Source organism: Girardinichthys multiradiatus, chromosome 14 (genome assembly GCF_021462225.1).
Source record: "Girardinichthys multiradiatus isolate DD_20200921_A chromosome 14, DD_fGirMul_XY1, whole genome shotgun sequence".
In the NCBI taxonomy this organism is placed as follows: domain Eukaryota; kingdom Metazoa; phylum Chordata; class Actinopteri; order Cyprinodontiformes; family Goodeidae; genus Girardinichthys; species Girardinichthys multiradiatus.
The window spans coordinates 6,795,489-6,822,697 of NC_061807.1; the positions used below are offsets into that span (position 1 = coordinate 6,795,489).

The 27,209-nt window shown below is 42.9% G+C and overlaps 1 protein-coding gene across 2 annotated transcripts in view; it reads right to left on the minus strand.

Annotated features, from left to right (window-relative positions):
- The window catches only part of LOC124880591 (low affinity immunoglobulin gamma Fc region receptor III-A-like), a 34,784-nt gene extending 19,088 nt beyond the window's left edge, over positions 1–15,696 (minus strand). The window contains exons 1-2 of one of the 2 annotated variants that reach the window (XM_047385860.1): positions 15,504–15,682; positions 15,157–15,189 (exon numbers count right to left, since the gene is read on the minus strand). In XM_047385860.1, the coding sequence (XP_047241816.1) occupies positions 15,157–15,189; positions 15,504–15,576 (106 nt within the window). In that variant the 5' untranslated portion in view covers positions 15,577–15,682. Of the gene's footprint in view, positions 1–15,156; positions 15,190–15,503 lie in introns of both variants that reach the window. The other variant, XM_047385859.1, reaches the window with a different exon arrangement.
- Between the last annotated feature and the right edge of the window lie 11,513 nt (positions 15,697–27,209).

The following is a 27,209-nucleotide window of genomic DNA, read 5'->3' on the forward strand; positions in this document are numbered from 1 at the left end:
TAAAAAGAGGTAAACTGGGGAAAAAGTTAAAAAGACGGAAACTGGAGGAAAAGTTAAAAAGAGGTGAAACTGGGGGAAAAAGTTAAAAAGATGTGAAACTGGGGGGAAAAAGTTAAAAAGACTTAAACTGGAGGAAAAAGTTAAAAAGATGTGAAACTGGGGGAAAAAGTTAAAAGAATGTAACTGGGGGAAAAAGTTGAAAAGACGTGAAACTGGGGGGAAAAAGTTAAAAAGACGTGAAACTGGGGGAAAAAGTTAAAAAGATGTGAAACTGGGGGAAAAAGTTAAAAAGATGTGAAACTGGGGGAAAAAGTTAAAAAAGATGTGAAACTGGGGAAAAAGTTAAAAAGATGTTAAACTGGAGGAAAAAGTTAAAAGATGTGAAACTGGGGGAAAAAGTTAAAAAGATGTGAAACTGTGGGAAAAAGTTAAAAAGACGTGAAACGGGGAAAAAGTTAAAAAGATGTGAAACTGGGGGAAAAAGTTAAAAAGATGTGAAAGTTAAAAAGACGTGAAACTGGGGGAAAAGTTAAAAAGATGTGAAACTGGGGGAAAAAGTTAAAAAGATGTGAAACTGGGGGAAAAAGTTAAAAAGATGTGAAACTGGGGAAAAAAGTTAAAAAGATGTGAAACTGGGGGAAAAAAGTTAAAAAGATGTGAAACTGGGGGAAAAAGTTAAAAAGATGTGAAACTGGGGGAAAAAGTTAAAAGATGTGAAACTGGAGGAAAAAGTTAAAAAGATGTGAAACTGGGGAAAAAGTTAAAAAGATGTGAAACTGGGGGAAAAAGTTAAAAGACGTGAACTGGGGGAAAAAGTTAAAAAGATGTGAAACTGGGGGAAAAAGTTAAAAAGAACGTGAAACTGGGGAAAAAGTTAAAAAGATGTGAAACTGGGGGAAAAAGTTAAAAGATGTGAAACTGGAGGAAAAAGTTAAAAAGAGGTGAAACTGGGGAAAAAGTTAAAAAGACGTGAAACTGGAGGAAAAAGTTAAAAAGACGTGAAACTGGGGAAAAAGTTAAAAAGATGTGAAACTGGGGGAAAAAGTTAAAAAGATGTGAAACTGGGGGAAAAAGTTAAAAAGATGTGAAACTGGGGGAAAAAGTTAAAAAGACGTGAAACTGGGGGAAAAAGTTAAAAAGACGTGAAACTGGGGAAAAAGTTAAAAAGACGTGAAACTGGGGGAAAAAGTTAAAAAGAGGTGAAACTGGGGATAAAGTTAAAAAGACGTGAAACTGGAGGAAAAAGTTAAAAAGACGTGAACTGGGGGAAAAAGTTAAAAAGACGTGAAACTGGGGGAAAAAGTTAAAAAGACGTGAAACTGGGGGAAAAAGTTAAAAAGAGGTGAAACTGGGGAAAAAGTTAAAAAGACGTGAAACTGGAGGAAAAAGTTAAAAAGAGGTGAAACTGGGGGAAAAAGTTAAAAAGATGTGAAACTGGGGGAAAAAGTTAAAAAGACGTGAAACTGGAGGAAAAAGTTAAAAAGATGTGAAACTGGGGGAAAAAGTTAAAAAGATGTGAAACTGGGGGAAAAAGTTGAAAAGACGTGAAACTGGGGGAAAAAGTTAAAAAGACTTGAAACTGGGGGAAAAAGTTAAAAAGATGTGAAACTGGGGGAAAAAGTTAAAAAGACGTGAAACTGGGGAAAAAGTTAAAAAGATGTGAAACTGGGGGAAAAAGTTAAAAAGATGTGAAACTGGAGGAAAAAGTTAAAAAGATGTGAAACTGGGGGAAAAAGTTAAAAAGATGTGAAACTGGGGGAAAAAGTTAAAAAGACGTGAAACGGGGAAAAAGTTAAAAAGATGTGAAACTGGGGGAAAAAGTTAAAAAGATGTGAAACTGGGGGAAAAAGTTAAAAAGATGTGAAACTGGGGGAAAAAGTTAAAAAGATGTGAAACTGGGGGAAAAAGTTAAAAAGATGTGAAACTGGGGGAAAAAAGTTAAAAAGATGTGAAACTGGGGGAAAAAGTTAAAAAGATGTGAAACTGGAGGAAAAAGTTAAAAAGATGTGAAACTGGAGGAAAAAGTTAAAAAGACGTGAAACTGGGGGAAAAAGTTAAAAAGACGTGAAACTGGGGAAAAAGTTAAAAAGACGTGAAACTGGGGAAAAAGTTAAAAAGACGTGAAACTGGGGGAAAAAGTTAAAAAGAGGTGAAACTGGGGAAAAAGTTAAAAAGACGTGAAACTGGAGGAAAAAGTTAAAAAGACGTGAAACTGGGGGAAAAAGTTAAAAAGATGTGAAACTGGAGGAAAAAGTTAAAAAGATGTGAAACTGGGGGAAAAAGTTGAAAAGACGTGAAACTGGGGGAAAAAGTTAAAAAGACGTGAAACTGGGGGAAAAAGTTAAAAAGACGTGATACTGGGGGAAAAAGTTAAAAAGACGTGAAACTGGGGGAAAAAGTTAAAAAGACGTGAAACTGGGGGAAAAAGTTAAAAAGACGTGAAACTGGGGAAAAAGTTAAAAAGTCGTGAAACTGGGGGAAAAAGTTAAAAAGAGGTGAAACTGGGGAAAAAGTTAAAAAGACGTGAAAGGAAAAAGTTAAAAAGACGTGAAACTGGGGGAAAAAGTTAAAAAGATGTGAAACTGGGGAAAAAGTTAAAAAGATGTGAAACTGGAGGAAAAAGTTAAAAAGATGTGAAACTGGGGGAAAAAGTTAAAAAGATGTGAAACTGGGGGAAAAAGTTAACAAGACGTGAAACTGGGGGAAAAAGTTAAAAAGACGTGAAACTGGGGGAAAAAGTTAAAAAGACGTGAAACTGGGGAAAAAGTTAAAAAGTCGTGAAACTGGGGGAAAAAGTTAAAAAGAGGTGAAACTGGGGAAAAAGTTAAAAAGAGGTGAAACTGGGGAAAAAGTTAAAAAGACGTGAAACTGGAGGAAAAAGTTAAAAAGACGTGAAACTGGGGGAAAAAGTTAAAAAGATGTGAAACTGGAGGAAAAAGTTAAAAAGATGTGAAACTGGGGGAAAAAGTTAAAAAGACGTGAAACTGGGGGAAAAAGTTAAAAAGACGTGAAACTGGGGAAAAAGTTAAAAAGAGGTGAAACTGGGGAAAAAGTTAAAAAGACGTGAAACTGGAGGAAAAAGTTAAAAAGATGTGAAACTGGGGGAAAAAGTTAAAAAGATGTGAAACTGGAGGAAAAAGTTAAAAAGATGTGAAACTGGGGGAAAAAGTTAAAAAGATGTGAAACTGGGGGAAAAAGTTGAAAAGACGTGAAACTGGGGGAAAAAGTTAAAAAGACGTGAAACTGGGGGAAAAAGTTAAAAAGATGTGAAACTGGGGGAAAAAGTTAAAAAGACGTGAAACTGGGGGAAAAAGTTAACAAGACGTGAAACTGGGGAAAAAGTTAAAAAGACGTGAAACTGGGGGAAAAAGTTAAAAAGACGTGAAACTGGGGAAAAAGTTAAAAGACGTGAAACTGGGGAAAAAGTTAAAAAGACGTGAAACTGGGGGAAAAAGTTAAAAAGATGTGAAACTGGGGAAAAAGTTAAAAAGACGTGAAACTGGGGAAAAAGTTAAAAAGATGTGAAACTGGGGGAAAAAGTTAACAAGACGTGAAACTGGGGGAAAAAGTTAAAAAGACGTGAAACTGGGGGAAAAAGTTAAAAAGACGTGAAACTGGGGAAAAAGTTAAAAAGTCGTGAAACTGGGGGAAAAAGTTAAAAAGAGGTGAAACTGGGGAAAAAGTTAAAAAGACGTGAAACTGGAGGAAAAAGTTAAAAAGACGTGAAACTGGGGGAAAAAGTTAAAAAGATGTGAAACTGGAGGAAAAAGTTAAAAAGATGTGAAACTGGGGGAAAAAGTTTAAAAGACGTGAAACTGGGGGAAAAAGTTAAAAAGACGTGAAACTGGGGGAAAAAGTTAAAAAGAGGTGAAACTGGGGAAAAAGTTAAAAAGACGTGAAACTGGAGGAAAAAGTTAAAAAGATGTGAAACTGGGGGAAAAAGTTAAAAAGATGTGAAACTGGAGGAAAAAGTTAAAAAGATGTGAAACTGGGGGAAAAAGTTAAAAAGATGTGAAACTGGGGGAAAAAGTTGAAAAGACGTGAAACTGGGGGAAAAAGTTAAAAAGACGTGAAACTGGGGGAAAAAGTTAAAAAGATGTGAAACTGGGGGAAAAAGTTAAAAAGACGTGAAACTGGGGGAAAAAGTTAACAAGACGTGAAACTGGGGAAAAAGTTAAAAAGACGTGAAACTGGGGGAAAAAGTTAAAAAGACGTGAAACTGGGGAAAAAGTTAAAAAGACGTGAAACTGGGGAAAAAGTTAAAAAGACGTGAAACTGGGGGAAAAAGTTAAAAAGATGTGAAACTGGGGAAAAAGTTAAAAAGACGTGAAACTGGGGAAAAAGTTAAAAAGACGTGAAACTGGGGAAAAAGTTAAAAAGATGTGAAACTGGGGGAAAAAGTTGAAAAGACGTGAAACTGGGGGAAAAAGTTAAAAAGACGTGAAACTGGGGGAAAAAGTTAAAAAGATGTGAAACTGGGGGAAAAAGTTAAAAAGATGTGAAACTGGGGGAAAAAAGTGTTGTGGAATTTTCTTATCAAAGTGGGTAGAAGTTGACTCATAACAAGAGAAAATCCGGACTTTGTCTTATAAGTTTTATTCAAAGGCATTCAGCGTTTGAAGACCCTGACACTGAGGTTAGTCAGTGAAACAGAGCCCCGATCAACATTTACACACAGTATTTATACCAGAACATGACAGTGTTATCTCAACTTCAAAGAGTCTGTGTTTTACGACCCCAGACCCTTCCCGGGTTCAGAGGTGACTAGGTTACCTAGGAACAACCATCTACTCTCCCCGAGGCATCACCCTAACAAATGCCCTTAACCATTAAACTTCTGATAATGGCTTTTACAGCTTCCTCCTCTAACACAGATGTTCACTGGAGTGAGGTAAACCAAAGGTCATACACTGTGGAATGCTTACTGCAAGAATTTCCATCACATTCCTTTCTTCTGATTACAAGATAATCACAACTAAAGGAAAATTCTTCAAAACCAACACCCCTCTCAGCTAACAGATAATCCAAAGCCATTCTAGTTTGCAAACTCATCGTTCTAATAGCTTAGGCTGATTGAAGTATAAGTTGTGACCGTATGTAGTAAGTGAGCTAGATAACATACTCCAGACCAAGTAGCAGGCAGATACAGATATGATCTATTTCCACACATCCAAACCATGTTCTTAGGACACGAGAACCCATCTCTACTAGGAAAAGTAACAAGAACCCTGGTTAATTTACCTGCCATGCCATACAATTGACTTCCATTCGGTAAGGCTGTAAGATTAAGAGTTAACACAAAAGGATCTGGAGCCAAAGATTCTGAAATAGTATACGGATCAGTCCTGACAGGACAAGGTCCAGATGTATTACTGTGGATCAAGGCACATGAAACTGGTATAATAGTTTTACAACCCACCGTCTTTCCAAGGAAATAAGGTGTGCTTTCCTCCTGAGCAATACAAATATCTGGATCTTTAATTGGATTTCTATTACCCCGAAATCTATAAAGAGTTCCTGTAGACGCACACGTTAAATTAGTCTCACTAGAAAATTTACTAACATTTCTGCTTGTCTGTACAGCATAATTCCTCACCCAAGGAAAAATGACCTCCACCAACCGGTTATCTGGAAAGAAAGTAGCTAGAGTATAAGCAGTATCAATAGGAACTGGTACCAAAAATGGTCGATCATTAATAGCATGTGGAATCAAACAACAAACATAGCAACTGTCCTTTCTTATCTTCCTCACGGTTTGATGCATCAGTTGCCACCAGACATTATCAGTATGATCATAGTAGTCAGAAAAGTGATGGATCTCTCTTCAAATCAGCTGATGAGCATTATTAACACAATTCCTCAAATTAGCCTTACATTGTCTTTGCTGCACCTTTTCCCAAATGAACACAAGAGTTATAAAAATACTTGAAATACCAATCATTAGCATCAGAACAGACCATCTTCCATTTAACTGCATCGTGACCTTGAAGTGGAATGTCCTTTCTTCTGGTACTGAAAGCAAACAGTTTCTTTTTTTAAAGAAAACAAATTATAAACACAACTTAAAAAACAAAAACTCCTGCCGACTCTCCTGAGTGGCTTCAAGCTGCCCTGTTACCAGTCTGGTACAGGTGGGCGGTCGTAGGAAGCTCCTCTAGAAATATATTTAGAAACAGGAACTCTAACCTGCTTAAGAAATTAAGGAGAATAAGCATTGTGGCGCATATTTGACTGTCTCTCTGTTGCAGGCGTCACCAGTTCATCCAGAGAAAGGTTATGTGCAAATGTGTAGAGGTCTTCCCTGTATGTTTCCTATGTGTCTCTCACTGTGGTGTGTGTGCAGTGAGGCAAATGACCTTATGACTTCTAACTTTCAGGCAATGCGATGGCCTTAAGTAGATTCTGAAATAACGTTGCACTGCCCAAGGGATTATTGTGCCCTTGTAAGAACAGTGTTCTTCAACCACCTCTTCAATCACTCGCCAGTGATCAGCTTACAGTTCTTTATCTTGTGGTGGTCCGCTGTCCTCACACCTTTCAGGCCGTGGATGATCCAGTTGGAAGATGACTTGCGTCCTGGAAGCCAGATGAAACTGGAGGAGCTGGAGCTTTCCTGCAGCTTTCCTGCAGTCTAGTAGGATCTGATATGGGCCATTCCAGCACCTGGACTTCCAGTGTTTTCTCCTAAATTCTCTGACCAGAATCCAGTCGCCAGGAATAAAGGACTGGAGGGTGGAAGTGGCTGTTTCTGGTAATGCAGCCTTCACTGTCTGTGAAACTTGAGAAAACACAGTGGACAGGTTTTGACAGTAAAACAACATCCTATCTCCACACAAAGATGTGGAAGAAAATGATCTTGGCAATATCCCCATGTCCAAATTAGGAGACCTGCCACACAGCACTTCAAAAGGACTGAGATTTGCCTGTGTCCTTTGTCTCAATCTCATATAAGTGAGAACAGGGCCTTCACAACACTTGGCTAATTTTCAATTCAAAGTCCCCTTCTCAAACATAAGTGCTTAACTACATGAACTTCATCAAAACATCCAACAAAATCCAAATAATTGATCTTCTGACTTCACCTGATATACTAGCAGTGACCATCAGCTAAATATTCTGAATATCAAAAATGTGACATGATGTTTGAGGAAGGTCTGATTACAGGTCAATATTTCATAGTTTCAGAAAACCCAAAAAGAATTTCAAAAATGGTCTAATCTGTGGAGATATAAAATTTCACAAAAGAATCAACACCATAATTTCAGAGAGGTTTTCATAATGTGGTCTTAGGAAGCTATGCACCATTTATAAACAAAGTACAACGTCTCTCTCACATTGTCACTAAGTCCTCACTGGAGGTATGAGCTACCCTTTTTCCCATGAGTGCTAAAACTTTTGGAACCCCATGTTACTTCATTCTGACATTCCCCTCTTCTGGCGCAGGGTCCAACCCATGCGACAATCCAGCAAAAAGTTTGTACAAAAATGTTTAGTAACCAAGATCACATAACCTAGAACCAAAGAAATGAATTCTGACATAACTATGTGTCACTATGAATTTAACGAAAGCAACATAAAGAAAATCCAGATGTTTTTAACTGCAATTCAGTTCCATTAACAACTAAACACAAACTTTAGTTATTCAGTTCATCAATGTTTCACTTAGAAATTAGTCACATATCATCCTAATTTGTCTTGTACAAAGATGAGTATTAGATTAATGGACATCCAATGTAATTTGGATGAATAAACCCTACAAATTGAATCTAATAAATAATTCCCACCAAGTATAAAGGCATGACTCTGATTCTTTATCAAAAATATATTCCTTACTTTTGCATATCTTGAACTGTCAGCTAGTTTAATGGTACCAGGGAAACTTTCAATCTAATAAATCACCAATGATTCTGCATGCAAAACTAATTCTTCAAACTAGTTTAAACTATTTCATTAACCTTTTAATAATAAAACACATAAATCTAAAAGTCATGCTACATCCTTAATCATTATACAAAAAAAAACATGTTTTTAAGGCAACAATCACTACAAGCATTTTGACTCTATTGTCTCTTAAACAGTGTTAAAACTCAGGAAGGGAGGTGCTGAGCGTTACCATGACAGCAAAGGCATGAACCAATCTAGTAGGTGGGCGGAGTCAGGCAGAACTAACCTCTGATTGACAGCCTATGGGCGGACCCACAGTTTCTTCATCCCATCCCACATTAGTGTAACTTAAACTGCAAAGCTATTAACATGCACCTACCTGAGAAACAAGCTGCTTCTTAACTCTCCTGAAAACTCAAAGTTTAATCAATCTGAGATTTAGAAACATTATTCCAAACATGGATTATTGTTTCATGCAACATATAATCAAACATTCATACCAACAAAACAAAGACAAAACATCAGAGACAGACAAATGGCCAAATTTGAAGCTTCAAGAATTCAAAGAAATTTTTAACAATCTCTTTTCAGAATATGTTTTCTCAACCATATCTTTTAATGCTATAATTGATCAATGTTGTTATGACAATCTTCAGGATTGTTTTTTTTTTTTAAATCAGTGCACATAGTCCAGAAAATCTCAAAGTATTTAGAAGCACAGCAACAGTTTTCTCTTAAATTAATCCAAATTTACTGATGCTGAAACCTTTTGCTAATTCTTTGTACTGTAACTCTGTAATAATAACTACAATCCTGAGAGTTATTGTTATAATTCTCTTTTTGTTTGGCTTAATTTGATCGCAGCTGTATTGCAGAATTTCAAGTTAAATGCAAAGAAGTATTTTTAATTTAATTCAATTCAAATTCAAAGATACTTTATTGATCCCCGAGGGGAAATTAGAAAAGTCAGCATTGACATTTTTATGTTATACCCAAACTAAACAAAACTGCAGTGTTCCCCAGAGTAGAAATTTTGAGTATTATTGCATTTCAAAGTCACCAAAATGACTGGAACTCATCATTGGCTTAGATCTATTTTAATAAGTAATCAGCCTACCTTTAATTAAGTATTATAATTTCATGGACCCAAAATCTATGGCTTACAGGCTTCAGGAGTCCAGGAACCACAAGTTGAATACTACTGCATTGAACAATGGTGTTAACTTTCTGCAGAGATTGAAGGATTGGCTAAATATATTATTTCTGCTTGGACAATAATCAGATTTAAAATTATTAGTTCACAGCTCCTAATTTACCTCAGATCATATTTGCTCCTATCCCAGTTCATAAGAAGCTTCAGACAAACATTATGCTAAAAAGCCAAAAACAAAACAAAAACCAGATCTGTTTTAAAATAAAGAAAAAGCATGCTTAAAAACTTGGTACTGTGGTGGAAAATAACTCCACGGTTCTGAAGGCCTTTTCATGCAGAGTCTTTTAGGAAGCAGTTTAATTTTTGTGTGGTACCACTGTCCAATCAGATTCTTTCTAAATAACCCAATTTTTTCATACTCATTTTAAAGGTTTGTTTTACCAAGGGAAATATGTTTAACAAAACCAATTACTCTCAAAAGTTTTAAAAGTTTTTAGCTGGTGATATCTTAGAAAACAACAAGTGTTTTAATATTTCTATGCAACACAGAACTGATCAGGTGTCCTTTCCTTCTCCAAAGGGAGAAAAAAGAACCTGCAGAACCAAATCTTTCATAGTTTTTTGTCAGGACCTGATATAAGGTACAGTGTAAATCAACACGCTGCATGAATCAGAAGAGGGAAGAAAAACCTAATATAACCTCTTCCCAGCAGCTGCTGTGAAAAACAATGAATTTGTACTTTCCATAAGCGTCAGTTAACACTTGTGGACAAAAACTGCACCAAACTGTAAATACTGTGTCAGAAACTGTATGAAGACCATCTGCAGTAGAACTAAGACTGTTTTAATGAGGTCTCTACCCATTAGATTTATGGGATACAAACTCTGACAACAGAAAATAATATCTGAAGGAGAAACCCATCAGGTTTTACGCATGCGCTGGGTTTTAAAAATACTCCTTCATGAGATCTGTCCTGAGAATAACATAGAAACACTTGGTTACTGCTGAGTTTTGGAGATGTTGTAACTTCCTCTGCTTTTTAATAACTTTTAATAACTAGAATAATTGACCCTGAATATTCCACTACGAAAGATAACTTGTTTCTCTAAAAGAATTAACCAGAAAGTATCAAATGTGTTAAGTTATCACCCTTTTAAAGATTCTTTTCTAACCCTAAAATAATATTTTAACCCGCTATATCTGTTAACGTCAAGCAAGCGTCACATGAGCAGCGGTTAATAAGCGTTCTTCATTGCAGAAAATAGGAAAAGATTTATGCAAATGTGTGTGTGTTTGTACGTTACCCCCATCAGTTTCTTAATCGCTCCAGAGTCAGACTGTCAGGCACACAGTTCTCTATCAGTCCAAAAACAACCAGGCCCTTCCCTGGTCTGTTGGTGAGACATTCAATCATTCTTTGTCCACTTTAACTTCTCCAGGAGGGAGAAAGAAGAAACTTTGCTCCGGTTTCTCTTCTGCCCGCATAAGATGCTTTCAATATAAATCCAGTGTATCGCTCTTCTGGCTCTTGCAAACAGCATGGATCTTTGTCCATCTCAGAGAATCCGGATTTTCTTCTGAGTTTCGTTTTTTTTTCTTGTAGAAAGTCACACTGCGATTTTCAACATGCAGGAAGGCAGATCTCTCTCTTTCAGGCCGTGCTGGAGAAGCGTCTCTGGTGGAGTAGCCATGGAGAAGGGCAGGTTTCTAAAATCCAGACTCAAAAACGCAGATGTTGAACTTAAATCCCATATATGTGTGTATTTGTGTGTGAGAGAGGCAGAAGAAAAGTTTAGTATAGGTTCAAATTTTGTACAAAGAAATATTATCAGTCAGTCAGTCAATTGTCCCCCTGCCTGTCACTTCCTTCCACAACATGCACTATACTCCTTTCTAAAACAACTTTCTTTTCGCATCTCTAATGTCCCTTTTCACTTTTACCTTCTTTACCGACTGATCGCAATATTTAAGACAAACGAAACTTCCTTCAGGAAAGTTTTAACTCTTTAACCCCTTAATTGATGCACTCTGTGCTTTTTAATCTTTTCTTGTTTTTTATTTATTTTTCCATCAACTGTTTTACTTGAAACTTTTTAAACTATTTAACTTATTTACACTCAAACGTCCACGCTGTGAAAAACCAAACTTATCTTCCAAATTAAAGCACATTTAACACAATCATCCCCACTTTTTCCTTTCATTATTTTATAAATCAGAGTATGAAGAAGGAGACACCCCTGATGCCTCAAGGTTCCGGAACCATTTTTTTTTACCCGTTCAGCGGCACGTCTGCCCACTGGCTTTTCTCCTTTATGAGGTGTAGAAAATTGCCAAAAACCACCCGCAAAACCCTGTGTTTTGCTTTATCTTATTGTTACCAATAAGAACCTCCCTGCAATTCCTTTTGCAGGGTAACCGGGCCCTCAGCTGATGTCCTCCCTCTCGCAACTCTGGAACCTAATTAATTAGTTAGGAGATGATGGTTAATGTGTAATAAAAATAATAATATACATTATATCATACAGAGCAACTTCTCACCCAGATATATTTGAAGACAAATTGTTCGGATCTAATCAGCCAGACGCCGCAGGCGGACATGAGAACTCCCCTCCGTAAAATGGAAGTGGACTGAGAACAACTCTCAGGCTGGCCAGGCGTCCGTGTCCCATCCTGCGGTCTCCTCTGGCACGTTAGATCCTGTTCGTGACGCTAAAATTGTTGTGGAATTTTCTTATCAAAGTGGGTAGAAGTTGACTCATAACAAGAGAAAATCCGGACTTTGTCTTATAAGTTTTATTCAAAGGCATTCAGCGTTTGAAGACCCTGACACTGAGGTTAGTCAGTGAAACAGAGCCCCGATCAACATTTACACACAGTATTTATACCAGAACATGACAGTGTTATCTCAACTTCAAAGAGTCTGTGTTTTACGACCCCAGACCCTTCCCGGGTTCAGAGGTGACTAGGTTACCTAGGAACAACCATCTACTCTCCCCGAGGCATCACCCTAACAAATGCCCTTAACCATTAAACTTCTGATAATGGCTTTTACAGCTTCCTCCTCTAACACAGATGTTCACTGGAGTGAGGTAAACCAAAGGTCATACACTGTGGAATGCTTACTGCAAGAATTTCCATCACAAAAGTTAAAAAGATGTGAAACTGGGGGAAAAAGTTAAAAAGACGTGAAACTGGGGGAAAAAGTTAAAAAGATGTGAAACTGGAGGAAAAAGTTAAAAAGATGTGAAACTGGGGGAAAAAGTTAAAAAGATGTGAAACTGGAGGAAAAAGTTAAAAAGACGTGAAACTGGGGGAAAAAGTTAAAAAGACGTGAAACTGGGGGAAAAAGTTAAAAAGATGTGAAACTGGGGGAAAAAGTTAAAAAGATGTGAAACTGGAGGAAAAAGTTAAAAAGATGTGAAACTGGGGGAAAAAGTTAAAAAGATGTGAAACTGGAGGAAAAAGTTAAAAAGATGTGAAACTGGGGGAAAAAGTTAAAAAGATGTGAAACTGGGGGAAAAAGTTAACAAGACGTGAAACTGGGGGAAAAAGTTAAAAAGACGTGAAACTGGGGAAAAAGTTAAAAAGACGTGAAACTGGGGGAAAAAGTTAAAAAGATGTGAAACTACTTTTCAGATTCAAGTTTTCTTTTCTGCACATTTTATTTTTTCGGCACCAAACTTCTGGCCCTGTTTTTGCGTGGGGGGCGGGTCCTCAGATTAAGGAGGTAGAGAAATGATGATTGACAGCTCAACACAGCGGCTGAACAACATATTTATGTGGTTTCCTTCAGCTGGATTTCAAACTTGGAGAAAAAAATAACCAAAAATAACCATTCCACGTTTCGCTCTGTCTCTCCATAACTAAGACTCCGAGACTTATCTCACTTTGGAATATTAAAGACATTAACATGGATGCCGTCTCCTCTCATATCCTCAGATGTCTGATTCCAGATCCTTCTTTGACCCCAGATGACCTTGTGTCTCAGTATAATAACTGTCTAAATACCATTCTGAACTATCTTACTCCCATGAAAACTCGGTCTGTTGCCTTCTCCCAGTCTGCCTCTGGATATAACCCTGAACTCTGGTCCATGAAGGTTAAAGGTCACCAACTGGAACGACTCCAAATGAAAACTGGAATAACAATTCATATAGAAGTGTACAAAACTCACCTACTACAGTATAAGGAATGAATTACTCAAACTAAATCCAGTATAAATGAATCCAAATAACTCCATTCATTTCAATTCAGTTTATTTATATAGCGCCAATTCACAACACATGTCGTCTCAAGGTTCTTCACAACAGTCAGGTTCATACATTCCAATTAATCGTAACCATTGAACAGTTCAGTCAGATTCAGTTATTTATTCAAATTGGATCAAAAGTTTTTCTATCTAAGGAAACCCAGCAGATTGCATCCAGTCAGTGACTTGCAGCATTCACTCCTCCTGGATGAGCATGTAGAGACAGTGGACAGTCACTGGTGTTGACTTTGCAGCAATCCCTCATACTGAGCATGCATGTAGCGACAGTGGAGAGGAAAAACTCCCTTATACTATAACTAAATAACTAAATCTAGTTCTAATCCAGTTCTAATGAAGGTAACTCCAGGACCCTGTTTTCATGGTTTCATAACATTTTCCAGCCTCTGGATGCTTTACACCCACTTGTTCTCAGCTGACTCCTGAAATTATTGGTGACTCCTTACTCCTGACATTTTTAAACCTACGTCTGTCTCCTCATACGTCACCTTTCTGAAACACTTCCTTTCTGTCAGCCATTTTCCAGTTTTCAACTTCCAAGCATCTCTAATATCTCCAACATCGTCTGTAAATCTAAATCTTCCACTTCTATGCTTGATCCAATCCCAGCAGCCTTTAGGCTCTCCTCCCCTTCATACCTGCCACCACTCACTCACCTGGTTCCTACCCTTTTCAAATAGCTGCTCTCATCCTCTACTAAAGGACTCTGGCTCAGATCCCAACTACAATAATCCCATTTCTAATTGACCTTCTCTCTCCAAAGTACTCGAGAAAACTGTTGCCTCCCAACTTCACTCCTATTTAATAATCTTAATGACCAATTCCAGTCTGGTTTCCGTCCCCGCCACAGTACTGAAACCATCTTCATAAAAATCACCAACCATGTTCTGATGGCAGCCGACTCTGCTCTACTTTCTATTCTCATTGTGCAGATGGCACCCAGCTCTATCTTTCTTGTAAGCCAAATTTCACTCCCACCCTCTTCCACTACCCTCCTGCTAGTCTGAAATTAAATCCTGGTCCACCTCTAACTTCCTAAAACTCAGCAGTGAGAAGAACTGAGATGCTGCTTGTAGGAACCAAAGCTGTCAAGGTTCAGGGTGTCCTCCTCCATAGCTCTATTCTTCATCTCTCACATGAACCCGTTCTGCTTATTTTCATCTATACAATATGAATCATCTTCATCCCTCTCTTTCCCTGCACTCCTCATCTATTCTGATCCAGAGTCTTCTGACCTCCTGCATTGATTACTGCAGCTCTCTTCTCTTTGGTCTTCCTCAAAAATCCATGACCAAAACCCCGTCTCTTCATCACATCCCCCCAGTCTTACAGCACCTCCACTGGCTTCCTGTTAAATTCAGATAAAAATCCTTCTGTTTGCATTCAAGGCCCCACCTTCAGATCTCCTTCATGGTGCTACTCTGTCCCTCATCCTCAGATCTTCCTCCTCCATCCATTTTATTGTCCCTCCTGCCCATCTCAGCACCCTGGGGAGCAAAGCTTTCTGCTGCTCTGCTCCTAAACTCTGGAGATCTCTCTCTCCAGACATTTAAAACTCTGACACACTTCCTGTGTTCACGTCTAAACTCACCTGTTCTTTTACTCATTTTATCTGGTTTAACTGTTGTTATGCTGCTTGATTTGTACAGTGTCCTCTGAAAGACTCTTTTAAAAAGTTATTATTTTATACATGAGAAAACCTTGTAATTTATGTTTTCATTTTCTAATTATTTCTTTCTTTTTTAACGCAGATTTCTTTAAAGTGACAGCGTCCCACAGTAACCTTAACAGGAAGTGGGAGTTTCTTATTGAGAAGCAGCTTCCAGAGTGGAATAAAAAAACTTTACCCACCTTCAGCTCTGCCGCTCAGCGACGAGGTCAGCCCTGAAGGGAAAATGACAAACATTTAAACAAACTTCACGATTCTCTGTCAGCTAAAATAATGGCTGACAGTGAAACATGAAAATGTTTAAAGCATGAAATGCAACCTTTCAGCTTGAAGCCTTCTTGTGCAGCTTGAGTGCTTTTAATTTCCCCTTTATGAGCCCATTTATACTAATTTATACTAAGTTTCTAATTTCCCTCCTTCGTCTTTTCTGAATAACCATATTCATCAGGTCAATAGAAAATGAAAGAGTGCTCAGAATCAGATTTTAAACATGGACATAATAGATGTACATAAACCAGGTTGTACTTACAGAGCAGCCTCAGCAGAGATGCTGTCTCCATTGTCTCCTCTGATGAATAAAAGGTCAAAGCTTTCTCTATCATGGCAGGAAACCCCACTTCCTTCGTTCTTCTAAACAGCAGCAGCTGAAGGTTTCTGCAGATCAGCTGATCAGAGAAGGAACCACTGTGGTGTAGCTGATGTTTCCTGAGCGGGGACCCTCTGCCAGTAAACTGTGGCTAGCTGACGTTTGCTCCACAGCGGCTGTGATGAGGGCAGCAGGAACCTATTAACCAGTAACAGCAACACTGTGGTGCATTCAGGAACCAACAGATCTTAAACTTCTTTTGCTTCGACTTAAACTTTGAATGTCCAGTAACGTGTCTGGAGGAGATCTTTATGAAGGAGGACCTGAGGTGAAGGTTTGGACTTTGATCTGGCTGGAGAGGTTCCACTGGACCGTCCCACCTCAGACCTTATGTGCATCTGAAATGTGGGAAGAAAAGTTGAGATTCTGGGAAAAAAAACTACATTTAAAATGGCTGAAGTGTATTTTGAAAGGTCAAAAGGTCAACATGCAGAATATGTGGAGATTCCTCCACAGGAAGTAAAGAAGGTCAAACTGCTAGCTGGGCTGGTTTACTGGGACCAGATCATGGAGGTTCTTCACCAGTTTGGGTCACTTGTGTTTACAGTAGAAGATGTTCTTAGATGTGGTCAGAACTGGACGGAACCAAAGAGGTCTGTTCAGGTTGAGATTCAAATAAATGGGCTGAAGAGGTTCTGTTATTGATTCAGGTCAATAAACTGGGCTCACAGAACCATGAAGGTCCAAATCCAGAGTTGATAAGATCCAGAAATGTTTCCTCCTGTTAGTCTTCACGTTGGAACAGTGAATGAACCCGGAAAGTTCTGACCTGGTTTATGGACTCAGGCTGGTACCGAAGACCTCAGTGGAGCTTTCTTGTTATTGAGTTTAGGATGTTCATCTGATGAACCACCAGAAGAAACGTTTAGGAGGAATGCCTTCAGAAGATACTCTGTGGGTAATATAAAACATACATCTGGAATCATCTGAAGTCACATCTGCACCTAGAGATCAGTGGCGTTTTTGCATTAGGGGCCCGTGGGGCACGGCCCCACCAGTGGGGCTGTTTTGTAGAAGAAGATATATGTTTTTATAATAAATCAGATATAAGATATACATTTTTATAATTTATTTTATAAATCAGACACAATAATGTGATTGAGCTTAAGGTAATAGTGTAGTAGTGTGTGAATTTGTCTCTGTGCTTATGCTGCTCGCCAGTTTTCGCTCGGTGGGGAACAGCAGAGTTGGCCCTGTACGTGCACTGTTATGAACTGGACAAACTGTAGCGTGCGCGTGCTAAACGTGCACTGTTATGAACTGGACAAACTGTTGCGCGTGCGCATGCTAAACGTGCACTGTTATGAACTGGACAAACTGTAGCGTGCGCGTGCTCAACGTGCACTGTTATGAACTGGACAAACTGTAGCGCGTGCGCGTGCTCAACGTGCACTGTTATAAACTGGACAAACTGTTGTGCGTGCTCAACGTGCACTGTTATGAACTGGACAAACTGTAGCGCGTGCGCGTGCTCAACGTGCACTGTTATAGACTGGACAAACTGTTGTGCGTGCTCAACGTGCACTGTTATGAACTGGACAAACTGTTGCGCGTGCGCATGCTCAACGTGCACTGTTATGAACTGGACAAACTGTAGCGTGCGCGTGCTAAACGTGCACTGTTATGAACTGGACAAACTGTAGCATGCGCGTGCTAAACGTGCACTGTTATGAACTGGACAAACTGTAGCGCGTACGCGTGCTCAACGTGCACTGTTATAAACTGGACAAACTGTTGTGCGTGCTCAACGTGCACTGTTATGAATTGGACAAACTGTAGCGCGTGCGCGTGCTCAACGTGCACTGTTATAGACTGGACAAACTGTTGTGCGTGCTCAACGTGCACTGTTATGAACTGGACAAACTGTTGCGCGTGCGCATGCTCAACGTGCACTGTTATGAACTGGACAAACTGTAGCGTGCGCGTGCTAAACGTGCACTGTTATGAACTGGACAAACTGTAGCATGCGCGTGCTAAACGTGCACTGTTATGAACTGGACAAACTGTAGCGTGCGTGTGCTAAACGTGCACTGTTATGAACTGGACAAACTGTAGCGCGTGCGCGTGCTCAACGTGCACTGTTATGAACTGGACAAACTGTTGTGCGTGCTCAACGTGCACTGTTATAAACTGGACAAACTGTTGTGCGTGCTCAACGTGCACTGTTATGAACTGGACAAACTGTAGCGCGTGCGCGTGCTCAACGTGCACTGTTATAGACTGGACAAACTGTTGTGCGTGCTCAACGTGCACTGTTATGAACTGGACAAACTGTTGCGCGTGCGCATGCTCAACCTGCACTGTTATGAACTGGACAAACTGTAGCGTGCGCGTGCTAAACGTGCACTGTTATGAACTGGACAAACTGTAGCATGCGCGTGCTAAACGTGCACTGTTATGAACTGGACAAACTGTAGCGTGCGCGTGCTAAACGTGCACTGTTATGAACTGGACAAACTGTAGCGCGTGCGCGTGCTCAACGTGCACTGTTATGAACTGGACAAACTGTTGTGCGTGCTCAACGTGCACTGTTATGAACTGGACAAACTGTAGCGCGTCCGCGTGCTCAACATGCACTGCCATGAACTGGACAAACTGTTGCGCGTGCTCAACGTGCACTGTTATGAACTGGACAAACTGTTGTGCGTGCTCAACGTGCACTGTTATGAACTGGACAAACTGTTGCACGTGCTCAACGTGCACTGTTATAAACTGGACAAACTGTAGCGCGTCCGCGTGCTCAACGTGCACTGCCATGAACTGGACAAACTGTTGCGCGTGCTCAACGTGCACTGTTATGAACTGGACAAACTGTTGCGCGTGCTCAACGTGCACTGTTATGAACTGGACAAACTGTTGTGCGTGCTCAACGTGCACTGTTATGAACTGGACAAACTGTAGCGCGTTCGCGTGCTCAACATGCACTGCCATGAACTGGACAAACTGTTGCGCGTGCTCAACGTGCACTGTTATGAACTGGACAAACTGTTGTGCGTGCTCAACGTGCACTGTTATGAACTGGACAAACTGTAGCGCGTGCGCGTGCTCAACGTGCACTGTTATAAACTGGACAAACTGTTGTGCGTGCTCAACGTGCACTGTTATGAACTGGACAAACTGTTGCGCGTGCTCAACGTGCACTGTTATGAACTGGACAAACTGTTGCGCGTGCTCAACGTGCACTGTTATAAACTGGACAAACTGTTGCGCGTGCTCAACGTGCACTGTTATGAACTGGACAAACTGTTGCGCGTGCTCAACGTGCACTGTTATAAACTGGACAAACTGTAGCGCGTCCGCGTGCTCAACATGCACTGCCATGAACTGGACAAACTGTTGCGCGTGCTCAACGTGCACTGTTATAAACTGGACAAACTGTTGTGCGTGCTCAACGTGCACTGTTATGAACTGGACAAACTGTAGCGCGTGCGCGTGCTCAACATGCACTGTTATAGACTGGACAAACTGTTGTGCGTGCTCAACGTGCACTGTTATGAACTGGACAAACTGTTGCGCGTGCGCATGCTCAACGTGCACTGTTATGAACTGGACAAACTGTAGCGCGTGCTCAACGTGCACTGTTATGAACTGGACAAACTGTAGCGCGTGCTCAACGTGCACTGTTATGAACTGGACAAACTGTAGCGCGTGCTCAACGTGCACTGTTATAAACTGGACAAACTGTAGCGCGTCCGCGTGCTCAACATGCACTGCCATGAACTGGACAAACTGTTGCGCGTGCTCAACGTGCACTTTTATGAACTGGACAAACTGTTGCGCGTGCTCAACGTGCACTGTTATGAACTGGACAAACTGTAGCGCGTGCGCGTGCTCAACGTGCACTGTTATAAACTGGACAAACTGTTGTGCGTGCTCAACGTGCACTGTTATGAACTGGACAAACTGTAGCGCGTGCGCGTGCTCAACATGCACTGTTATAGACTGGACAAACTGTTGTGCGTGCTCAACGTGCACTGTTATGAACTGGACAAACTGTTGCGCCTGCGCATGCTCAACGTGCACTGCCATGAACTGGACAAACTGTTGCGCGTGCTCAACGTGCACTGTTATGAACTGGACAAACTGTAGCGCGTGCTCAACGTGCACTGCCATGAACTGGACAAACTGTTGCGCGTGCGCATGCTCAACGTGCACTGTTATGAACTGGACAAACTGTAGCGCGTGCTCAACGTGCACTGCCATGAACTGGACAAAGTGTTGCGCGTGCTCAACGTGCACTGTTATGAACTGGACAAACTGTAGCGCGTCCGCGTGCTCAACATGCACTGTTATGAACTGGACAAACTGTTGTGCGTGCTCAACGTGCACTGTTATGAACTGGACAAACTGTAGCGCGTGCGCGTGCTCAACGTGCACTGTTATAAACTGGACAAACTGTTGTGCGTGCTCAACGTGCACTGTTATGAACTGGACAAACTGTAGCGCGTGCGCGTGCTCAACATGCACTGTTATAGACTGGACAAACTGTTGTGCGTGCTCAACGTGCACTGTTATGAACTGGACAAACTGTTGCGCCTGCGCATGCTCAACGTGCACTGTTATAAACTGGACAAACTGTAGCGCGTGCTCAACGTGCACTGCCATGAACTGGACAAACTGTTGCGCGTGCTCAACGTGCACTGTTATGAACTGGACAAACTGTAGCGCGTGCTCAACGTGCACTGCCATGAACTGGACAAACTGTTGCGCGTGCGCATGCTCAACGTGCACTGTTATGAACTGGACAAACTGTAGCGCGTGCTCAACGTGCACTGCCATGAACTGGACAAAGTGTTGCGCGTGCTCAACGTGCACTGTTATGAACTGGACAAACTGTAGCGCGTCCGCGTGCTCAACATGCACTGTTATGAACTGGACAAACTGTTGTGCGTGCTCAACGTGCACTGTTATGAACTGGACAAACTGTAGCGCGTCCGCGTGCTCAACATGCACTGTTATGAACTGGACAAACTGTTGCGCGTGCTCAACGTGCACTGTTATGAACTGGACAAACTGTAGCGTGCGCGTGCTCAACGTGCACTGTTATGAACTGGACAAACTGTTGCGCGTGCTCAACGTGCACTGTTATGAGCTGGACAAACTGTAGCGCGTGCTCAACGTGCACTGTTATGAACTGGACAAACTGCTGTGCATGCTCAACGTGCACTGTTATGAACTGGACAAACTGTAGCGTGCGCGTGCTCAACGTGCACTCTTATGAACTGGACAAACTGTAGCGCGTGCTCAACGTGCACTGTTATGAACTGGACAAACTGCTGTGCATGCTCAACGTGCACTGTTATGAACTGGACAAACTGTAGCGTGCGCGTGCTCAACGTGCACTGTTATGAACTGGACAAACTGTTGTGCGTGCTCAACGTGCACTGTTATGAACTGGACAAACTGTAGCGCGTGCGCGTGCTCAACGTGCACTGTTATAAACTGGACAAACTGTAGCGTGCGCGTGCTAAACGTGCACTGTTATGAACTGGACAAACTGTAGCGCGTGCTCAACGTGCACTGTTATGAACTGGACAAACTGTAGCGCGTGCTCAACGTGCACTGTTATGAACTGGACAAACTGTAGCGCGTGCTCAACGTGCACTGTTAGGAACTGGACAAACTGTTGCGTGTGCTCAACGTGCACTGTTATGAACTGGACAAACTGTTGTGCGTTCTCAACGTGCACTGTTATGAACTGGACAAACTGTAGCGCGTCCGCGTGCTCAACGTGCACTGTTATGAACTGGACAAACTGTTGCGCGTGCTCAACGTGCACTGTTATGAACTGGACAAACTGTTGCGCGTGCTCAACGTGCACTGTTATGAACTGGACAAACTGTTGCGCGTGCTCAACGTGCACTGTTATGAACTGGACAAACTGTAGCGCGACCGCGTGCTCAACATGCACTGCCATGAACTGGACAAACTGTTGCGCGTGCTCAACGTGCACTGTTATGAACTGGACAAACTGTTGCACGTGCTCAACGTGCACTGTTATAAACTGGACAAACTGTAGCGCGTCCGCGTGCTCAACGTGCACTGCCATGAACTGGACAAACTGTTGCGCGTGCTCAACATGCACTGCCATGAACTGGACAAACTGTTGCGCGTGCTCAACGTGCACTGTTATGAACTGGACAAACTGTTGTGCGTGCTCAACGTGCACTGTTATGAACTGGACAAACTGTTGCACGTGCTCAACGTGCACTGTTATAAACTGGACAAACTGTAGCGCGTCCGCGTGCTCAACGTGCACTGCCATGAACTGGACAAACTGTTGCGCGTGCTCAACGTGCACTGTTATGAACTGGACAAACTGTTGCGCGTGCTCAACGTGCACTGTTATGAACTGGACAAACTGTTGTGCGTGCTCAACGTGCACTGTTATGAACTGGACAAACTGTAGCGCGTTCGCGTGCTCAACATGCACTGCCATGAACTGGACAAACTGTTGCGCGTGCTCAACGTGCACTGTTATGAACTGGACAAACTGTTGCGCGTGCTCAACGTGCACTGTTATGAACTGGACAAACTGTAGCGCGTGCGCGTGCTCAACGTGCACTGTTATAAACTGGACAAACTGTTGTGCGTGCTCAACGTGCACTGTTATGAACTGGACAAACTGTTGCGCGTGCTCAACGTGCACTGTTATGAACTGGACAAACTGTTGCGCGTGCTCAACGTGCACTGTTATGAACTGGACAAACTGTTGCGCGTGCTCAACGTGCACTGTTATGAACTGGACAAACTGTTGCGCGTGCTCAACGTGCACTGTTATAAACTGGACAAACTGTAGCGCGTCCGCGTGCTCAACATGCACTGCCATGAACTGGACAAACTGTTGCGCGTGCTCAACGTGCACTGTTATAAACTGGACAAACTGTTGTGCGTGCTCAACGTGCACTGTTATGAACTGGACAAACTGTAGCGCGTGCGCGTGCTCAACATGCACTGTTATAGACTGGACAAACTGTTGTGCGTGCTCAACGTGCACTGTTATGAACTGGACAAACTGTTGCGCGTGCGCATGCTCAACGTGCACTGTTATGAACTGGACAAACTGTAGCGCGTGCTCAACGTGCACTGTTATGAACTGGACAAACTGTAGCGCGTGCTCAACGTGCACTGTTATAAACTGGACAAACTGTAGCGCGTCCGCGTGCTCAACATGCACTGCCATGAACTGGACAAACTGTTGCGCGTGCTCAACGTGCACTTTTATGAACTGGACAAACTGTTGTGCGTGCTCAACGTGCACTGTTATGAACTGGACAAACTGTAGCGCGTGCGCGTGCTCAACGTGCACTGTTATAAACTGGACAAACTGTTGTGCGTGCTCAACGTGCACTGTTATGAACTGGACAAACTGTAGCGCGTGCGCGTGCTCAACATGCACTGTTATAGACTGGACAAACTGTTGTGCGTGCTCAACGTGCACTGTTATGAACTGGACAAACTGTTGCGCCTGCGCATGCTCAACGTGCACTGTTATAAACTGGACAAACTGTAGCGCGTGCTCAACGTGCACTGCCATGAACTGGACAAACTGTTGCGCGTGCTCAACGTGCACTGTTATGAACTGGACAAACTGTAGCGCGTGCTCAACGTGCACTGCCATGAACTGGACAAACTGTTGCGCGTGCGCATGCTCAACGTGCACTGTTATGAACTGGACAAACTGTAGCGCGTGCTCAACGTGCACTGCCATGAACTGGACAAAGTGTTGCGCGTGCTCAACGTGCACTGTTATGAACTGGACAAACTGTAGCGCGTCCGCGTGCTCAACATGCACTGTTATGAACTGGACAAACTGTTGTGCGTGCTCAACGTGCACTGTTATGAACTGGACAAACTGTAGCGCGTCCGCGTGCTCAACATGCACTGTTATGAACTGGACAAACTGTTGCGCGTGCTCAACGTGCACTGCTATGAACTGGACAAACTGTAGCGCGTGCGCGTGCTCAACATGCACTGTTATAGACTGGACAAACTGTTGTGCGTGCTCAACGTGCACTGTTATGAACTGGACAAACTGTTGCGCGTGCGCATGCTCAACGTGCACTGTTATGAACTGGACAAACTGTAGCGCGTGCTCAACGTGCACTGCCATGAACTGGACAAAGTGTTGCGCGTGCTCAACGTGCACTGTTATGAACTGGACAAACTGTAGCGCGTCCGCGTGCTCAACATGCACTGTTATGAACTGGACAAACTGTTGTGCGTGCTCAACGTGCACTGTTATGAACTGGACAAACTGTAGCGCGTCCGCGTGCTCAACATGCACTGTTATGAACTGGACAAACTGTTGCGCGTGCTCAACGTGCACTGCTATGAACTGGACAAACTGTAGCGCGTGCGCGTGCTCAACATGCACTGTTATAGACTGGACAAACTGTTGTGCGTGCTCAACGTGCACTGTTATGAACTGGACAAACTGTTGCGCGTGCGCATGCTCAACGTGCACTGTTATGAACTGGACAAACTGTAGCGCGTGCTCAACGTGCACTGCCATGAACTGGACAAACTGTTGCGCGTGCTCAACGTGCACTGTTATGAACTGGACAAACTGTAGCGCGTGCTCAACGTGCACTGCCATGAACTGGACAAACTGTTGCGCGTGCGCATGCTCAACGTGCACTGTTATGAACTGGACAAACTGTAGCGCGTGCTCAACGTGCACTGCCATGAACTGGACAAAGTGTTGCGCGTGCTCAACGTGCACTGTTATGAACTGGACAAACTGTAGCGCGTCCGCGTGCTCAACATGCACTGTTATGAACTGGACAAACTGTTGTGCGTGCTCAACGTGCACTGTTATGAACTGGACAAACTGTTGTGCGTGCTCAACGTGCACTGTTATGAACTGGACAAACTGTAGCGCGTCCGCGTGCTCAACATGCACTGTTATGAACTGGACAAACTGTTGCGCGTGCTCAACGTGCACTGTTATGAACTGGACAAACTGTAGCGTGCGCGTGCTCAACGTGCACTGTTATGAACTGGACAAACTGTTGCGCGTGCTCAACGTGCACTGTTATGAGCTGGACAAACTGTAGCGCGTGCTCAACGTGCACTGTTATGAACTGGACAAACTGCTGTGCATGCTCAACGTGCACTGTTATGAACTGGACAAACTGTAGCGTGCGCGTGCTCAACGTGCACTCTTATGAACTGGACAAACTGTAGCGCGTGCTCAACGTGCACTGTTATGAACTGGACAAACTGCTGTGCATGCTCAACGTGCACTGTTATGAACTGGACAAACTGTTGTGCGTGCTCAACGTGCACTGTTATGAACTGGACAAACTGTAGCGCGTGCGCGTGCTCAACGTGCACTGTTATAAACTGGACAAACTGTAGCGTGCGCGTGCTAAACGTGCACTGTTATGAACTGGACAAACTGTAGCGCGTGCTCAACGTGCACTGTTATGAACTGGACAAACTGTAGCGCGTGCTCAACGTGCACTGTTAGGAACTGGACAAACTGTTGCGTGTGCTCAACGTGCACTGTTATGAACTGGACAAACTGTTGTGCGTTCTCAACGTGCACTGTTATGAACTGGACAAACTGTAGCGCGTCCGCGTGCTCAACGTGCACTGTTATGAACTGGACAAACTGTTGCGCGTGCTCAACGTGCACTGTTATGAACTGGACAAACTGTTGCGCGTGCTCAACGTGCACTGTTATGAACTGGACAAACTGTTGCGCGTGCTCAACGTGCACTGTTATGAACTGGACAAACTGTAGCGCGTCCGCGTGCTCAACATGCACTGCCATGAACTGGACAAACTGTTGCGCGTGCTCAACGTGCACTGTTATGAACTGGACAAACTGTTGCACGTGCTCAACGTGCACTGTTATAAACTGGACAAACTGTAGCGCGTCCGCGTGCTCAACGTGCACTGCCATGAACTGGACAAACTGTTGCGCGTGCTCAACGTGCACTGTTATGAACTGGACAAACTGTTGCGCGTGCTCAACGTGCACTGTTATGAACTGGACAAACTGTTGTGCGTGCTCAACGTGCACTGTTATGAACTGGACAAACTGTTGTGCGTGCTCAACGTGCACTGTTATGAACTGGACAAACTGTAGCGCGTCCGCGTGCTCAACATGCACTGCCATGAACTGGACAAACTGTTGCGCGTGCTCAACGTGCACTGTTATGAACTGGACAAACTGTTGTGCGTGCTCAACGTGCACTGTTATGAACTGGACAAACTGTTGCACGTGCTCAACGTGCACTGTTATAAACTGGACAAACTGTAGCGCGTCCGCGTGCTCAACGTGCACTGCCATGAACTGGACAAACTGTTGCGCGTGCTCAACGTGCACTGTTATGAACTGGACAAACTGTTGCGCGTGCTCAACGTGCACTGTTATGAACTGGACAAACTGTTGTGCGTGCTCAACGTGCACTGTTATGAACTGGACAAACTGTAGCGCGTTCGCGTGCTCAACATGCACTGCCATGAACTGGACAAACTGTTGCGCGTGCTCAACGTGCACTGTTATGAACTGGACAAACTGTTGTGCGTGCTCAACGTGCACTGTTATGAACTGGACAAACTGTAGCGCGTGCGCGTGCTCAACGTGCACTGTTATAAACTGGACAAACTGTTGTGCGTGCTCAACGTGCACTGTTATGAACTGGACAAACTGTTGCGCGTGCTCAACGTGCACTGTTATGAACTGGACAAACTGTTGCGCGTGCTCAACGTGCACTGTTATAAACTGGACAAACTGTTGCGCGTGCTCAACGTGCACTGTTATGAACTGGACAAACTGTTGCGCGTGCTCAACGTGCACTGTTATAAACTGGACAAACTGTAGCGCGTCCGCGTGCTCAACATGCACTGCCATGAACTGGACAAACTGTTGCGCGTGCTCAACGTGCACTGTTATAAACTGGACAAACTGTTGTGCGTGCTCAACGTGCACTGTTATGAACTGGACAAACTGTAGCGCGTGCGCGTGCTCAACATGCACTGTTATAGACTGGACAAACTGTTGTGCGTGCTCAACGTGCACTGTTATGAACTGGACAAACTGTTGCGCGTGCGCATGCTCAACGTGCACTGTTATGAACTGGACAAACTGTAGCGCGTGCTCAACGTGCACTGTTATGAACTGGACAAACTGTAGCGCGTGCTCAACGTGCACTGTTATAAACTGGACAAACTGTAGCGCGTCCGCGTGCTCAACATGCACTGCCATGAACTGGACAAACTGTTGCGCGTGCTCAACGTGCACTTTTATGAACTGGACAAACTGTTGTGCGTGCTCAACGTGCACTGTTATGAACTGGACAAACTGTAGCGCGTGCGCGTGCTCAACGTGCACTGTTATAAACTGGACAAACTGTTGTGCGTGCTCAACGTGCACTGTTATGAACTGGACAAACTGTAGCGCGTGCGCGTGCTCAACATGCACTGTTATAGACTGGACAAACTGTTGTGCGTGCTCAACGTGCACTGTTATGAACTGGACAAACTGTTGCGCCTGCGCATGCTCAACGTGCACTGTTATAAACTGGACAAACTGTAGCGCGTGCTCAACGTGCACTGCCATGAACTGGACAAACT